This window comes from Pituophis catenifer, unplaced genomic scaffold (assembly GCF_029215685.1).
Source record: "Pituophis catenifer annectens isolate HBS135680 unplaced genomic scaffold, rPitCat1.0.hap2 SCAF_3, whole genome shotgun sequence".
NCBI classification, from domain to species: Eukaryota; Metazoa; Chordata; class Lepidosauria; order Squamata; family Colubridae; genus Pituophis; species Pituophis catenifer.
This window is the reverse complement of record NW_027256883.1, coordinates 155453010-155472292: the sequence shown is the minus strand read 5'-3', so window position 1 is coordinate 155472292 and position 19283 is coordinate 155453010. Positions and strand designations below refer to the sequence as shown.

At 37.8% G+C, this 19283-nt stretch overlaps 1 protein-coding gene across 1 annotated transcript in view; it reads right to left on the bottom strand.

Moving 5' to 3' along the window:
- Positions 1-19283, bottom strand: part of BEND5 (BEN domain containing 5) — an 840737-nt gene that overhangs the window by 144203 nt on the left and 677251 nt on the right. The window contains exon 9 of the mRNA XM_070939557.1: positions 10710-10821. Within this exon, the coding sequence (XP_070795658.1) occupies positions 10710-10821 (112 nt within the window). The remainder of the gene's footprint in view (positions 1-10709; positions 10822-19283) is intronic.

Here is a 19283-nt window from a genome sequence, read left to right as displayed (position 1 = left end):
TGAATGTCACTTCATTCTATTCTTTGAAGTATCACTGAAAAGTTTTTTTTTCTTTTTTCCAAGTTTCAGATTAACCATGTGACTGAATTAACTGAATGGAATGGACAAATAGTAGAATGCAGTAAGGTGCAATCAATTTTCCTTATAAATGCTCTTTAGGGGTTTGAAATCTATTAATATTTAAAGTGAATATTGATTACACAAAAGAGTCCTAAGTAGTGAATGTCCACATATACAGTTTTTTCAGACTCTGGTTTTTGTGAGCACCGCAGATTTATTTGACCACACAGCAGTGATCAAATGGCTAACCAGAGACAATGTGATGCATGAATAAAACTTTAAATTACCAAAGTTAAGTTATTAAGTTAAAAGCAGCAATTCAATAAAAAAGTTAAACCCAATATAGAAACATCTAAAACATCAGGAACCACTTAAAAAACCCAAATATACATGATCTTGTGCCAAGGCTTGTGCCAAGCTCAACAAAACCAATGTAAAAGCAATCTAAGTTCCAAAGGTCAGATGCCAAGGCAGAAAAGGCTGTCTTCCTTGGTCCTGCCAGATGATACTTCTGCATGGTATACTAAACTGTAATGAAAGAAATACAGTGTCAAGATAAATCATAGTTTATCTCAACTTTGCAACCAGTTCTGAGCAGCGAGTTTTAAGAAGAATATCGAAAAACTAAAATGGCCTCATAGGACAATCACCAAAATAATGAGTTTGAAAGGAAAACAAAATTCTAAGGCATTAGGTATGTATCACTTGGAGAAAATAGACTGTAGCAGGGTAACATTTTTCAAATATCTGAAGGGTTATCATGTTTAAAATCATTTCAAAAGACAGGAGAAGGAACAATGGCTTTAAATACAGTGAAAAAAATGTTGATTGAGCATTGAGAAAAAATATCTTAGCAAGAAGAGCTGTTCAAGAATGGGTGACACTCAAGTAATAGACTCTGGAGACTCTTCAAACAGAAGCTTAGATGATGATCTGTCTGGAATGCTGCTGTAGAAGATTCCTGTGTGGGGCATGAGAGTAGATTTCAAGGTCCCTTCAAATCCTTCCTTTCCAAGATTCTGTGACTTTATAAAATATTGGACTGTAAGCCAGTGTTGCTAAGTAATATCCATTACATCAACCAGGGTGTCTGCAGGGTGTGGTTAAAAAAAGTCTATGACAATTAGGAGTATGATAATGTAATAATGTTAAATTGATTGAATGACAAACATAAAAACCAAATGGAGCTTTAATTGTATCATCACAACCATCATAGAGTGTATCATCACAATCTTGATTTTTTTTTTATTACACTCCGAGGAAATCCCTGACCTCAGTGGTGTCACCCTGTGCTTCTAGGGTAGAAAGGCTGTAATGGGGAAAAATTGGAAAATGTCTACCTCATGCAAAGAAAGAATATTCCCTTAAGCATGCATTATTTAGCTAGTAATGATCCCCCTGCTCAACTATAACCAGTTCAATCCAATAGCTCAATTAGTTATTGTATGTTTCATGCATCTGTTGACTTATCTTCCAAGATAAGGTTAAAATAACAGATACAAAATGGGATTGAAAAGTAAAAGGATTCAAAGGATTGATTACATTTTATTCTGAATTGGAGATAGCATTTAAAATGGTCATTTAAATGCAGGATATGCTAATGAATAGATATTATGGAAACTGGTGAAATCTTCATTGACATAGAAAAACAATACTAAGTACTTTCAGAACAATGCACCCTACTCCATTTTCCACTTCTCCATCTGTAAACATTAGCAGCTTGTTAGCTGAATTCATAATATTGCAATCTAATACTTGGGAGTAACCCATGCTGAATTCAGGGGGACTTCTGAGTAGACAGGAGTGCAATGCATTTGGGCCGTTGTAATCACCTGTAAACCATGTAAAATTTAAAACTGAAAGAAAAAGCTTCTTCCCTTGTCTTGGCAATTGATTTCCTTCTTGTACTGTCTGTATACATTTTTCTAGGCTCTCCCCAATCTTCTGTGTCAATGCCATCTCCCCTCTGTTGTTATTCAAGTTTCCTCTAAATAGGATGCTCCCAAGCAGTTTTGGGTCTATTTTGTTACTACAGTAGAAGAATTGAAGATCCTTTCTCCCACGCCGAGGTTACTATAAATCAGACTGAATATATATAATACATATACTGTAAATCACCGGAAAAGAAGTGGAAACAAAACAAAGATATAATTTCAAGTGATGCAGTCAGTATCCCGTGTAGTTAGATTCTGATTGATGAGGCCTCCAAGCAAGCTACCTGCTGTTTTTTGTCATAATCCAAATGGCGAATGAAGAACTTGTGGGATAAGCCAGATGACACAGTTGTCAGAACTTGCTATTCTGTGCGAAACATTAATTTTTCTACCATTTTACTTTTTTAAAAAATTTCCCCTACCCCCGTGATGGTGAACTTATGGCACGAGTGCCCAAAGTGGCACACGAAGCCATGTTGCCTGGCATGCACAGCCTTGCCTGTTTGTTTTCTGAGTTTCTGGCACGCATGCACATGCGACAATCAGCTATCCTTCACATGTGCGGCAGTGCCAAAAACCGGCCTGCACATGCACACCAGCCATCTGATCATTGGGTGCGCATGTGCACTAGAACACGGAAGTTTGGCTTTTCCAGAGCGCGGCTACAACGAGCACACGCACACGTGTGCGACGTTTCCACACGACCTTTTCGGCACTCGGTGCCAAAAAGGTTCACCATCACTGCCCTACCCTTTTGATGAAGGCTTATTGAGATATTGATTTGTAAAAGGAGAAACGTTAGGTTGATTGTTGTCTTTTCTAATTCTGTACTTCATTTATATGCTGCAATTAAAAGCTGCAAGGCAACAGTTTCTAATCTAATGTCTTCCAGATAATTCGCAACTAAAGCTAATAGAGTCCTCAGCCACTATAACCAATTTGCCCCAATCTAGGGTACTGGGATGAAAAAGACCAGTCATTAGAAACTATGCTTTTCAATCTTGCTAGATTTTTCATTTCAGATATTTATCTAGCATACCCAGCTTACTTTCATGTGAAATTTCCTACCATGCAGAAATTGTGCTTTCAGGAAAAAAAAAAGGTTCAACATATGTTTAATGTTTGGGTAATCCAGGAAAACTGACTGATTCCGTCATCAATATTCAAAATGGCTATATGTTCTTTGCGGCTGTGAAATAACCAAATATTTTGGAATGGAAAGGGAGGAGGAAGCTCTATTGGGCGGAAAACAATTGCTGTTAATCATTAAAAATGTTAGATGAAACGGTACCAGTTGTAGACTCAGAGAACAGAGAGCTCAAGTGTGCAATTTAGACCAATGTTTTCCCCCAAGTCTATTATTATATTTTATTCGTCCATTGCACAGTTTCATGTGGATGGCTATGTTAATAGCATCATTTCAAGAGTGGAAGCAGAGCCTGAAAATCAACACAATTTTCTGCCCTGACAAAAAGGAAATTTATGTTAGACCCCAGTAGGATCTCTGTAATCATGAAACCGGTGTTTTAGTTTTCCATTTGAATTGCCTCGTGGTAAACAGATATTGAGCAAAAGTGTGAGATAATTTGGGAAACATGATTATTTGACGTGGGCTAAGGTTGCAAACTTTGGGAAACTAGTCCAATGGAAGTCATTGGACTAATTTTCACATAGAATCTAATACTTTTCCTGAAACAAACACCTTAAATCATATAAATGGCAGAGCCTCTCTTCAAGTAAATACATATAAATATATAAAAATATGTGTTATGAGTATTTTCTGTGTGGTAACAACTGTGTTCAGAGTAAACTCAACGTTTTTGTGATTATAATATCTGGATTTAATTTGAAAGACTGCTCACATCTCTGCTTTCACGATTTTGTCACAAGAAAAGTGTGGCTTTATGTTTTTTCCCATGTGACACAAGAAAATTAAGTCCTAAATTTTGCAAACATTTTTCCTTTATTTAAGTTATTCTTTTTGTTCATTTTTAAAACTTATCTGGCTCATAGAAAGGGTCAGAAAGTTGAGACTACCTACGATAGCACATAGTTGATGCTATCGTCAGCCATATTTCATAAGGGCCTCGGTCCAGTTGCCACAAAAATTGTGCTTCTATCATTATGGGGGACTTCTGGAGAAGAAGTCATGAACCGAAGACACCTCTGCAGATAGTGGAGCTGATGACCACAGTAGAATAAAGAACTAGTGAGCAGACTGGCTCTATTCCTCTCCAGACAAAGAGAGGGTTTAAGATAATCCACAAGTGCTCCACAAGTGCTCCTCGTAAAGAGACCATAAGATAGTAGTCTCTAGTTGGTTTAGAGCTCTCGGAATAACCATCTTGTTCAAAACATGTTTGGTGCCTTCAAAGGGACACTAGGTTTGCAAACTCCCTTTTCTAATTACTTCAAAAAAATTGCTTGTTAACTGCTTTTCAGCTCTTAGAACCTTTGGATTTAGGAGTTTATCTCAATCCTTAGCAAAAGAACTTTTAACTAGACATTTAAGAATCAATTTGTGACTCAGTTGTGCTACACCCACACCCACACCCACACCCACACCCACACCCACACACACAGAGAGAGAGAGAGAGAGACAGACAGACAGACAGACAGACAGACAGACAGACAATCCCCCTGCAAAGCATAGGAGTAACTCCAGTACCTCTTCTAATGTTCTCAAACAAAATTACCAGATTTAATATTGAGGAAGGGAGAAATTATTGAACAAACTAGGGGGCAAGTTTAAATCACATTTACCATCTGATGTTGTAGCTTGTAGCACAGTTTCCAAGCAAATCAACATGGAATGGCAATTCAACATGTCCAAAGTTTAGTGTAATTGCATGGATTCCATTCAGGTTGTACGAAGCTGCATACCATCCATGTGCAAAAAGAACAAACATGTCCACTTAAAGGCTACAACTGTCTTCTAACGGGGAATATCTACTGTGAATTTATCTTCTTGATAGTCAGATGACTATGAATGAATCTTTTAAGCATTACCAGATACCTTATCCCATGACACAGATGATGGAAAAAGTAAGACAGTGAAAAGACATATAGGATACAAGTCCGGACGTTAGGAAATGTTGGGTGGAGTTAAAGAGCATACAAATATAATAGAAAGCATTCTACTTTGCACCTATGAAGTTTGCGAATCACCTGCAAAATATCATACCAGCACTGAAAACACTCAAACGTTGGAAGGTATGTTTCCATAGTAAACAAGGAAGATACTGGATTACTAAAATAAATGAATTATGAATTGTCCAGGTGACATACATAAGGAGGCCTACAGAACATGATGTGCTAGAAGTCTGTCTTGTCATCTTTCTCTGGCATTCTCCACTTTATAAATACTACACTTTCCCTGCTTTCTGTCTGCATTTCACTTTATGCCTCTTGTAACGCCCAGTACAAAAAAATACTGCAGAGCCATCTTGTGCAGATAGAAGTAACTAACCTGAAACAAAGAACATGAACACTTGCTCCAGACTAGAAGTTTTGCAAAGTCACAAGAATTCAAAAATAATGAAACAGAAGTTTTTTAATGGTTTGGCAAGAGTCTAGTGGATTAAAACTCTTTTCCTGATGATTTATGACGCTGAATCTTGGCATGAAAACAGGAAGACACAAGCAAAGAGTGCCAGGAAATTGGCTGTGTGTGTGTGTGTGTGTGACTGGACCTGTGGCCGAAAGCATTTCTCAGAATGAAAGGAGATGCCAGGGGAATGGAGAATGCAGAGGGAAGAACCAAATAGGATCAATTTCTCTCCCAGTGATGGCAGACCTTTTATATTAGGAAATTCCCTATGTGGGAAAACCTAGATCCAGGGTAGGCCATATATTGTTTAGTGGAAAATATGCTAAGTAGAGAAAAAGCTGCATTTCAACTACCTTAGCTAAAATAAATCTACAGTATTGGCATAATTTTGTTGAGATTTACTTGTTCCCTAGGGTTTCACCATTAATTTTATTCTGAAAATAAAAGATTACACTACATAACAGAGGCAAATCACTTACTGTTTGGAAAGTAATCCAGCAATGTTTACACAGGATGTTTATCCCACTGCCTGAACATGTATTCACGCAAGTTGTGCTAATTAGAATACATTCAATGAATTACATTTTTAATCCTTGGTATAACTAATGGGACATTGAAATAGCAATCCAGCTCCTGGCTATCTGGGAGCAAGTTCCACCAAATTCAGTGGGTTTTCTTTAGAAGACGATATATACATAAGATTGAAGTGTGAAATATTTCTTCTTAGACCTATTTTCAATAACATTGATCTCACTTAACTCTTTAACAATAGTAGTGAAATATTTTATCCTTGGTTACAATCTTGATGGGGATCTACCAAAAAACTCAGAAGAACCTGATCAGAAGAATACATAACCTGAGTTTTTATCTCTTAGAACATAGAATAATAAAATTGGAAGGGACCTCGGAGGACTTCTAGTCCAATTCCCTACTCAGGCAGGAGACCCTATATCATTTCAGACAAATGGTTGTCCAGTCTCTTTTTGAAACCCTGTGGTGATGGAGCACCCACAACTGCTCAAGGCAAGTTATTCCATTGGTTAATTGCTCTCACGGTTAGGAAATTTCTCCTTAGTTCTAGATTGCTTCTCTCCTTGGTTAGTTCCCAACCATTGTTTCTTGTCTTGCCTATTAGTGTTTTGGAAAATAGTTTGACCCCCTTGTCTTTGTAGGAGTCCCTCAAATATCGGAACACTGCTATCATGTCTCCTCCAGTCCTTCTTTTCATTAGACTAGACATACCCAATTCATGTAATTGTTCTTCATACGTTTTAGCCTCCAGCCCCCTAATCATTTCTGTTGCTCTTCTCTGCACTCTTTCCAGAGTCTCAACATTTTTTTTGTATTGTGGTGACCACAACTGGATGCAGTATTCCAAGTGTGGTCTTACTAAGGCTTCAACACGCACATGTACACCCACACCCACCCACACACACACAGAGAGAGAGAGAGAGAGAGACAGAGAGACAGAGAGACAAACAGACAGACAGACAGACAGACAGACAGACAGACAGACAGACAGACAGACAATCCCCCTGCAAAGCATAGGAGTAACTCCAGTACCTCTTCTAATGTTCTCAAACAAAATCACCAGATTTAATATTGAAGAAGGGAGAAATTATTGAACAAACCAGGGGGCAAGTTTAAATCACATTTACTATATTTAGTTTATTTAATTACAATTACATTTAAACATAAACAGCGCTCCACAATTTAGGGGAATGTGATCTTTGGAACACCATGCAATTGTGCTCCTTGAGCTGACAAAAACGATGCACTTCTGCTGTCCGTACTCTGCTTCATTTCATTTATTGTTCTCTAGTCTCTTAATCAAGAGCCTCCATGGAGAAGTTCAATAAAGTCAGGTTGGTGCTTGCAACCACAGATTGAAGTTCTGCTTCTTTTTAATATGTAGTTGCGGCTGCCACCTTGACTTTTTTTATATATATTTCCCTAGATGCCTTAGTGCTAGCCCCATATTTGCTTCAGCCACTATTCTTTAATCCCTGCTTATCTCTTTCTTCCTGTCTCTCTTATTCCCAACGAAAACAGAGCCATTTGCATGATACTTCAGTTTATTACCTGCCCAGGAATAAATACAATTCCAGCAGGTTGGGAGAAAATTGAATTGCAGTTCTGCCGGTTTAACAATAAACAGCAATCTCTATTTCTGGAACAGCCACAAAATTAACCATATGTGTTTGTTTACTTACATTGTGTGTATGTATAATCAGATGCAGTAATATCTAGCACAGACACATACACATGAAAAAATGGAATAGCAACATGTGCTTCAATATGCTATCATTCCCTGAAAGGAAAAGCTGTCACTGAGAAATGGAGTATCGAGAATTTTATTCAACAAGAGCCTTCTATAAAATCCAAATACCTTCCTTAGTAAATGCTGTTACTTATTTTATATTTTCAGATCGACTTCTTTTTGTGTTAAGAGGTTTTTCTTAGGTCATATACTCAATAAATCTTTTGGACTTTGATGCCATATATTCAATAAATGTCTGTCTTCTACTCTTCCTCTTTCCTTAATCCATCTTCCTAGATTAGCAGCAACTGCATCTAGGGGTTGTATGTGTGAATGAGTGATATCTATAGCTGTTTAAATAACATTTGCAAATGCCATTTCTCTTCAGCTTTAAATTTCATGTAGCAATGCTCCCTAAACGTATACTAAATAACATTCTTTGTTATTGTACAGTAAGTCCTCAACAGTCTAGAGAAAAGAAGGGCTAGGGTGACATAATAGCAGTATTCCAGTATTTGAGAGGCTGTCACAAAGAGGAGGGGGTCAATTTATTTTCCAAAGCACCAGAAGGCAATACAAAAAACAATAGATGGAAACAACTCAAGGAGTGAAGCAACCAGGAATTAAGGAGAAACTTCCTAACAGTGAGGACAATTAACCAGTGGAACAGCTTGCCTTTAGAAGTTGGAGGTGCTTCATCATTGGAAGTTTTTAAGAAAAGGCTGGACAGCCACATCTGAAATGGTATAGAATCTCCTGCTTGAGAAGGGGGTTGGACCAAAAGACCTCCGAAGTCTCTTCCAGCTCTATTCTGATTGATATATGACCACGACTGAGCCCAAAATTTACATTGCTAAGTGAAATATTTGTTAAGTGAGTTTCGCTCCATTTTACAATGTTTCTTTCCATTGTTGTTAAGTGAATCATTGCAATTGTTAAGTTAGTAATACGGTTGTTAAGTGAATCTGGCTTCCCATTGACTTTTGTTACTAGAAAGTTGCAAAGGTTGAGCACATGACCCCAGGACATAAATATGAACCAGTTGCCAAGCATCTGAATTCTGATCATGTGACTATGGAGATGCTGCGGCAGTCATAAGTGTGAAAAATGGTCATAAATCACCTGTATTACTAAGGCTATTTCTCTTGCAGTGATCCCATGCCCACTGTAGCTAGAATATCATTAAATCAACTAAGTTGAATTCAGGTCATGTATTAATTGCTATCCTTATATATCTATTCTCAGGCTGACCGAGTTAGTTTCCAACAGTTGCTGAAATAGGATGGAGACAGAGTTGATTCTTTGACTTGATAATTATTGAAGGTGGTGCCCTAAAAATGGTGAGGATTAGTATTAGTCATGGGGTATGATATATAATAAATATTGTTGCAGAATCTTCCATATTAGTGAATTATTGCAAAGATTTCATCTGATGTATGTGACATGAAGCTAGCCATAGTTCAGAAATTTGTCAGCTGTAGCTTTGGGATCACAGGCAGCTCTCAACAATTGAATGTACATTTTGTGTGATGAAGAGGGAAAGCCTGAAATACATGGGGAGTTATTATCTATACATTTAATTAATTTAAATAAATTAGTATGACATTCTTTTTAAAATTGTGGTTCCACTAGTTTCTTTATTTTGACATGTCTTCTTTGTGGAGTCAGTCTCAGCAAGTTTTAGTCAAGGGAAATATAGCTCTCCTCCTGAAAAGCTTGGGCATCCAAGAGGACTGTTGCTCTCTCCTGCTGCCTTGTTTTTAACATCAATAGAAGGCTAGCTTGTCCTCTTGGGTATTTGTAAGATAATAATTGTCCCAACACTAGGCTGCCTTTGGTCTGCCTTTTAACTAAGCTTGATTGTCAACTGTTGCACTCCCTAGTTTTTATATTGTTTTGGCCTGGAACAGGAACATCAGGGGTGAAATCCAGCAGGTTCTAACAGGTTCTGGAGAACCGGTAGTGGAAAGTTTGAGCAGTTCGCAGAGCTGGTAGTGGAAATTTTGAGTAGTTCAGAGAACCGGCAAATACCATCTCTGGCTGGCCCCAGAGTGGGGTGGGAATGGAGATTTTGTAATATCCTTCCTCTGGAGTGGGGTGGGAATGGAGATTTTGCAGTATCCTTTCCCTGCCCGGCCCACCAAGCCACACCACGCCCACCAAGCCACACCCACAGAACCAGTAGTAAAAAAAATTGTATTTCATAAATAATTTAAGATTAAGATATGAATTACTTATAAATTATTACTATGTAAATTATGAAGTAGATTATTGCTTAAAATACATAAATTACATAAATGGCTTGATACTATCTTAGTTCAAATTAACATTTACGTTTATTTTCCAACCACCTATACCACATTTCCCATACCGTGTAGAATTCTATTAGATACTACTTATATAAGTATATAGCATGGTTGAATGTAGCCAAACCGAAAATGTTGAATTGTACTATTATGTTATTCAATAAAAATCCCCCCCAAAAAATTGTATTTCATCTAGACTATCTTGAATAATCTTGAACTAGGTTAGTACCAAATGGGAGGCTATAAGCAAATCTCACAGAAGTAGGCTGATTTTTTAAAAAAAAATATGGAAAAGAATAATGGCAAATCACTTGCATATTATTACCAAGAAAATAAATGGATGGGTTCATGAAATCACAAAAAGGCAAGCTTGACTCAAAGGAGCCTGGGTTTCCTTGTGGGAAAAAGTGGGATGAAAATGATAATGGAAAGACTCAGGAAAGACAAAAGAGCAGCTTTTACAAAAGCAGGCTTCTGTAGAAACATGTTCAATGAAAAATCCAGAACACTTGTCACAAATTCTGAGAGCAACCTTAAATCAACATTTGTCAATTGGTGCATAAAAAGGAAGCTATTTTATATTTCCACTGTCAACTCACCGGATTGTTGTGCATCTGAATAATTAGTTGCTTTATACCATTAAGTGTAGGATGAGCCCAAGGAGAGGGATCTACCCAGTGCCGATTTAAATCATAGCCCATCAAGGAACACCTATGAAAACAAAGACCAGACAATCAGGTCCCAATATATTGTACATGATATAGTGGAAAGCTGACTGTGTCACACCCTATGCTCAGTACTCTTGGTTAATTCAGCCATAATGACTGGAATCATTAAGCTATAAATTATGGTTTACAAATTACACATTGCAAAAATCCATTAACATTGTTTGTTTAATCTTGACTTAGCATGATGTGTAGATCTCTCTGATTGTCATCCTATCCTATCCTATCCTATCCTATCCTATCCTATCCTATCCTATCCTATCCTATCCTATCCTATCCTATCCATTATATTATAAAATATAAATGAAAAAAAGTGGAATGAATCCCATAAACTGATGCAGGAATAAGAGATAATAAACCAACATATTGCCCAGCCAGAAGCAGAAAATGGTGAATACAGAGAGCAATATTAAAAGAAAAATTAAACAGTTTATAATCCACAGAACAATTAAGATAGACTTCCTGAATGGGAGATAGTTTGTAAAACAAGTTATACCTCATTAAATTGCTTAACCTTAAACTGCAGTATGAAAGCTACCTACCTGTAGCAACAGGAAGCTACAATGAAATAATATATATTTACTTTTGATTGCTGGTCTATGACCGTAATAAAGTTTGATGATGATGATAATGATGATGATTGTGAATACATGTAGAAAACTTTACTGTTTAAAGATCAGTAGCCAACCAGCGGTGAAATCCAGCTGGATCTATCCGGTTCACGCAAATCCTATCTGGCCGGATCTATCCGGCTCACACCGGTAGGGCCGGCGGTGGGAGGCTCCATCCATCCACTGGGACATCATTACATCCCGTTTTTGACCCTCTGTCCATGTGCAGAAGAGGCACACGTGCTCACATTTCTGAACTGGTAGCGAAGGTAAGTGCATTTCACCCCTGTGGCCAACCTATAACACTGGGGTAATAATCCATAATTCTGACTAGAAACTGAAAGCGAAATCCCAGCTATATCAACATGAAAGCTTTGTCCCTCCAACATTGCGCTAGTGTTTATTCCCAAGTCAGAAACATACACATAAGGCCATTCCAAAGTAAAAATAAATTAAATTCAGTTGACCATTTGATGGCAATAGGTATAGAATCTTTGTCTCTTTACTGCTATCTAATGGTCATACAAATTTTTGCAGCTCAAATACAGCATTGGGAAAGAGTATTATGGACTCTTATTAGTAAGACGGGCTTCTACTCATCTAAAACTGGTTGGTGACTAAAATTTTAGGAGGGAATCTATTAATGCTCAAGAGTAAGAGAAGATATGATCAGCCCACGTAAAACTATAGATTTGTATCCATGCAGCCCTCAAGCTTCTTAAGTCTATTTCTACCTTGCATAGGCACAAATTGATTGTACAAGTGTGACAGTATGAAAGTTATATTGCTGTTTCAGATGTAAAATTCCTTTAAGATTGTTATAAATGAACATTGAAGAAGAGTTGAACCTATCACTGCAAAAGTTACATCTGAAACGATCTTGTACAGTGACAAGGTGCATGTATACTCTGCACTTATGTATAAAATGCCCTGTAAGAAGCAATTCTTATACTCCGCTCTCTAGGTATCATTTTCTCTTGAAAGGGCCCTCAGCTGCTTGCTATTGTTGATCTAATAACATGCCTGAAGATGTGATTTATTTTTAGTTTGCTTATTTTTCTTACTATCCTGCCTTGCTTTCAAGAGTATTCAATCAACAGAAAATCACCGGAACCTCTGACTTTTCTTCTTTTGATTCCCCTGCCTTTTATTTCTTCGACCTACTATATGCCTTAGGAGTTTCTTATAGACCTATTCCCTGAAGGTGAGTGAGATGGAGAAGAATAGACTAAAGGACTTAAAGAAATCCTTTTTCACGGCCATGATTTATTACAAAAAGAACTGTACAGACTCTTCATCTGCTTTGTGAGGAAATGCCAGTTCATTGGATCAGTACTTGGTGAATGTGTAGATAATATCCCACACAATCCCCACAAGTACAAATCCACAACGGCACTAGTGTTAAGGCTTGGAATTTCAAACTAAATAAGGAGAGGGAGGAGGGAAGAGACACCCCATATTCTCTGAAGGGGACAAAACTGTATATTGCTTTGTTTCGAGGCATGAATTCTGCTGGACGGGTGATAAATGTATACCTTATAGTAGCAAAAGACATTGGATGGAATAAAATAAAATAAAAATAAAATAAAATAAAATAAAATAATACCTAAAACACTATGTACAGTATTTTCTCCATTAAAACATCAATCTATTATTTGTAATAAGCTTTTTCTGAAGCTATTGATTGCAGGGACATTGGGCACTTTAGAGCAAGGATTATTTTGACATTCACTCTCAGAAATAATATGCAATTTTGCACAATCTCTTTGAATTTCTACCAGCCATTAGTAAATGATATGTTATTCAAGGATAGGAAGGTCACAAGATGCCTGCCTGTTGGTCCTTATCAAAATAGTAATACCTTCCAGACAAGTGAACCCAGGGCTGAAATTCAGTTCCATTAATTTGTATCATATAATCATGTCCCCCAATCACTATGTCTAGAGTTTACACTTGCAAGGCCGATACATTTCTGAATAATCTATGAATAATGTTGCGTTGGCACAAAGGCCACTAGAGAAATAGAATATTTTTTAATTCACTTGTCCTATTCTTGGTTCAAAGTCCTCTGCTTTATAAGCTCTGTTCTGATGTTCAGAGCAGTTCAGAAACTTAGTTGTGTTATAGGGAAAAGAAGGCACTGCCCATCAAAAAGAGTGATTTTAAATTTGAGCCTTTTCTTTGTTTCATTGTTTTCCACTGCGTTCACTTAGAAGTCATAAGAAGTTTTGTGGAAGTCTTATCATCTGGCTGTTTTAAGAACAATGCTTGCATTTACACAAAGAATTATGTGAAGAAATTAGGAGATTTGTATAGCGAATTAAGATCCCCAGAGTCTACCCCAAGTAGTTAATTCCAATCTACTCAGAGAGACAGTAATTTTTGTCAGTTTTTTTTAAAAAATGCACTTCCCTGCAGATTTCATTCTGTTCTGTTGAAACAAAAATGTTATATAGATTTATTTTTTTTTAATGTAAAGGGACGTAGCTCAAATGTCCTGCAATGACTTTTATTCAATTTGGCACGATGTCTCCATTTAAAATGTTCTGAATTTCCTGCAGATCCTATTATACTCTGTTTTGGAAAAGTAAAAAAACCAAAACAGTCATTTTTTTCAGGCTAGATAATGAGAATTCAAGGCTCCAAACTTCCGAAATAACATGCTAGAATTCAGATGAGTTGGGATGAGTTACCAAAGTGAATTTTCAAGGTTGAGAATCTGGCCTTGGCCAACTTTACTTGACAGATGTTCATGTTGTTACTTGTTCAGGTTAAATTCACACCTAATTTCTTGTTATTGTGTGGTCTCTTTATTTACTATTTTAGCCACAGTGTGGTGGGATTTAAATTATTTGCAATGAACCTCTATGTGGAATGGATCTCAGTGCTATGGTGTGCTTTTCACAGCAGTGCTGAGATCTGTTTGTAAAGAGGCAGCCGGTAATGCTGCTACAGCTTGCCTTATGCATTTTATATAAAAACTTTAATTTCAACCAGCAGAAGTGGAACCCCATGGTAAGACATTTTAAAACCATCCAAAGTCCAAGGAGTCACCACTGTGAATATATCCTGTTACCTCTTTCCTGAACAGCCAAGAGATTTTCAGAAGCAAGTGATGAACAAGCTAGTTAGCTTTGCTCCATGTTCCAAAAATAAGATTCAGTTTCTACAGAGTAAACAATGATCTTTACCAAAGCAGTTAAGTGGCATTGCAGGAACAAGTATCTGGGTTAGATTTCTCATTGTGCCTTTTATGCAATCCAAATCCCAAAGAGCAATTTTGTCACGAGGCATGGCATCTGGTTGTTTTTTAGCCAACCATTTTTCTTATATAAAATTATATCTCTAAAAGAGCTCACAAAAGACAATTTCATAAAACAAAGGCAGAGTGGACAGAACAGCATTAGCTGCTGAAGGCCACATGGTGGAGTAGATGTTTGTAGAATGAGCTTTAAACAGTATATGATAGTTAACAAAAATTCTTCCATTTTCTCCTGTTAAATGTAAACAAAGCTGTAGCAATGTCTATCTTCCTCTCATGTACTTGCTTATTCCTTCTCTTAACTTATGGGAGAACTCATGTTTACACAAAGATGAAATTGTGTCATTTTGCAGCATGTACAACATTAGTCTGCGATTAGCAAGAAGTACCTTGATTCCATAGTTGGAACTAACAGGAAACAAAGGCATTTGTTTCTTTTTGATGCAATCAATCCTCTGGTATTAAAAAAAAAAAGAGGCATTTAGCATAATCACAGAATAAGTACTACCAGTTAAAAATACTCTATTCTTTGTATCAATATCTAACTCAGGAAAATCAATCTCAATTTTCAGCATCACTACTATGTACTATGGTAAATGTGCCAAAGAGAAAAAATAAATGGATCAATGGAAAGCTGAGTAGCACCCCAGAATGTGTCCCACATATAACTTAAAAGGATGGGGTAGAAACAGGAACCACTGAAATTCAGCATCTATACGCAGGGATCTGAGTATAAGCTTTAATGCATATACCATTGCAAGCATGTATGCAGAGATGCAATGAAACTGAAAACACTGCTCAATGAAGGTGTATCTGCAGGGAGAAGTCAAAAAGACAAAATGGCAGCTGTATTATTATTTTTATTTTATATTATTATTATTATTATTATTATTATTATTATTATTATTATTATTATTATTATTATTATTATTTATTGAATTTGTATACTGCCCTACTCCCAAAGGACTCAGGGTGGTGAACAGCCAAAAGATAAAATACATATAATACAAATGTTAAAAAACCATTAAAATACAATTAAATAAATTGGCCCAGAGAACAAAATTTAAAACACCCCACATTTACAAGACAAATTTAAAATTTAAAAAATTTAAAAAAAGTTTAAAAGAGAGGTTAGGCCAAGCTGTGAACTTGTGATCAAAGCCTCTCCCTTTTTTTATGTGCGTTGCAGATGAAAAGGGTTTGATCACATAGTTGCCACCATCATCTTGATTTTCTTGACTTCCATCTGTGGGTGCTCCTGCCTATGGTCCCAGAACCACTGGTCTCAAGACAATAACATCACATCTGAACTAAACAAGGTGGCCTACTTTATTTCCATAATGTTAGCCTATACCTAACGAGAACACCTATACTAAATTAAATGAACAAACAAACCCAGGCATTATTATGTGCAAGCTTTGAAATGTGTAAAAATCCATAAAAGACATAAAAATCCGTATGGCCATAGTATAGTTAGCAAACTTCACTAATTATCTATTCATTTCCAGACTCTTTAAAGGACTACTCTAATTTGAGATCTCTACAACATATGCGCACAATTCCCTTGAAACAGGCCAATGTAGTCCTCTAAGAACTTTTGCGTGGTCTATATCAGTGGCCCCAACCTTTTTGGCACCAGGGATTATTAGTTCCATGGAGAAAGGCTTTTCCATGGACCGAAGGGGTGTGTGGTTTTGCATGCTGCCTGCATCCTGCGGATGGGGCTTCACTTGTTTGCATGGCCTGGTTGCTGGCATGGTGCCAGTCCACGGATCAGGGGTTGAGGACCCCGATCTATGAGATCCTCTCAGCTTCTACTGCTGAATTTTGGCTGCACTCAAGACCTCAATTAATCATGCTATTATCCTGTCTCAGTTCTACTCCTATCTTTCCAACTACACAAAATACTTCTTGTTCCTTCCCATATTCTTCCTCACTGCTTCCCCATAAATTGGTGTCCCTTAAATTTCCCCCTAAATGTGTTTGTGCCCCCTTCCCCCTTTTCCTCTTCCACTTCCTGACTACTGCTTATCTTACAATGACTGCCATGTTTCCTGTTCCAGACTAATTTCTTGTTCAGGACCTCAGAATAAATATGACTTCCAGAATGTACACTGGATTCCAGAATCATTGTAGAATGAGTAGAAATTAATAACTTTCTGGGGGACGGGTGGAGATTCAAACTCTTTTCATCCCTTCCTACTTCAGCTGCCTCCATCCTTTCAATTTATTATTCCCTTTTCTTGAAGTGGGCGAAAGATTTTGTGTGCATTGGTGTGTGTTTGTAACAGTTTTCTTCTTTCCTCTTTTTGTGATCAGCTGCATCATCTTACAAGTTACTAGCCTAAGCATGGTGTTCCACAAATTGTAAGCAATTATAATGGAAGTTCATGTAATTAAGTACGATGCTATGATGACCTATCAGACTTCTGAGCCTCCTTAATACAGCAAGAGGCTTGCTGAGGATATATTACAATTTTCAGTGGATGGTTGAATTATTATCAAGGAAATGAAACTTCCTAATCTGGGCCACGTAGACTAACACATTTTGTGAAACCTTTACTGAAGGCAAAAGATGTGTGCTTAGAGCGCTAATGAAAATTTTGAATGACAGAAAATGCCTAGATCAAATTAATAGATGGATCAATTAAGCCTCTTTGTAGGGCAGAGATGCAAACACTGTTGCCACTCACAGAATCCTTGAGCATAGGCCCTAGAGACTCCTCAAAGTCACTAGTATATGTAATTTTTAATGAGACAAAGGGGAAAGGTATAAACCAGATATGAAATGTAATGTTAAATCCACCTGCCATGGTAGAGATACTCCATCTGCACCCAACCCAATTTAGGGCCAAGAATATTTTGTCAAATGTCTGCAATGTGTTCAGCAATGTAATTTGGAACCAAAATATTATCAGTACTCAGGATTAAGTGAAGAAAGCCTTCCAGCCATTCAGTTTGATTTCTTTTATTTGTTTAACTTCCCTATGAACTGTCAAGTTGATCCCAATAAGGTGCTTCGATCCACTTTAATTGGCTAGCAATGTCTGTCAGGAGGAGGGCTTTTGCTAAATGTCAAGCTTAGGGTGTCCTATAGTCTAGGCAGCATTTCTATTTTAATTTTTGTATCATTGAAGAAGCTATTCCATGCCTGATGCTGGATCGGCTGACATAGAATGATAAAGAAAATTTATCTGAGTAGCAGCAGTCCTCTAGGTGTTTATGGGTTCTGTGTAGTTATCTTAGCTTTCCTAGTTCTGCAGTCTTCTGGGCAGAGAATCCTACTATTGTTCCTAGGATCAGTTGGAGTCACTGCCCCAGTTTAGGAGTCCCACCCTGAGTGCTCTTGTCCCCACTGGAATCACTTTGGCTTTTTCTTTCCACATCTGGGGCAACTTGAGTATATATAAACAAGGAATCTCCCAGCTCAATCCAAACAGTAATTATAAAATAGACATGGACAGAGGCATCCCACCAGGGGTGGGTTCTAAAATTTTTTACTACCACTTCTGTGGGTGTGGCTTATTTTGTGGGTGTGGTTTGATGGTCATGTGACAATTCTTTAGGATTTAGCAGAGGTACTGGTCTACCAGGCTTGCAGAGCTGTACCGGTCTACCCATTTGTTCTTGGAGAATTCCGGTCTATCCATTTGTTTTTGGAGGCACTGGTCTACCCATTTGTTTTTGGAGGCACCGGTCTACCCATTTGTTTTTTGAGCGCACTGGTCTACCACCACTGCCTTTTAACACTGATCAGCTGTAGGGCGGCCCTTTGAAGCCCTGCGCCAAGGGCTTTAAACAGGTTTTTTCCTTCTAGCCAATCAGCTGGGACTCAGGACACAGCAAATAGATTAGGGGCGGGGACAAATAAAAGGTAAGAATAATGCGGGGGGGGCAGGGGAGGGGGTGGGAGGGCCCAGCTCCCGAACAAAGAGAACTGGTTTGGTGACATCATATCGTTACCGCTACCGGCTCGGCCGGACCAGGAGGAACCCACCACTGCCCCACATTTGTTAAGAATAATAAGAAGAGTGCCCTCTTTCGGAGTTTTGAGTAACTGTGGAACAACTACAACATTGACTCCCCCCTCCCACTATTTTGATAGACTTCACAAGGCAGCCATGACATGATAACAACATGTTATCTGACAGTGTATCATTGTAAAAGGACAGTGAACTCTGAGCATCACTTAATAACCAAACCTAGATTCTAATCTTCAAAAATCTCCATAACAAGAGGAAATTTAAAAATATTAAAGCGCTCCATGGCTTAGGACCTGGGTACCTACGAGACCGTCTTTTGCCACCAATAGCCTCCCACCAACCAGTTCGTTCTCACAGGGAGGGACTACTCAGGGTACCGTCAGTCAAATTATGTCAATTGGCGACTCCCAGGGGGAGGGCCTTCTCTGTGAGGGCTCCAACCCTTTGGAATGAACTGCTCCCGAAGATACAGAATATCCCTGATCTCCATGCTTTCCGCCGTGCCCTCAAACCCTGATGTTCCAACAGGCGGGGCTAAACATATGAACATGTGAATGATTTTTTAAATGTGATCTAATTCTGGGTTTTATTT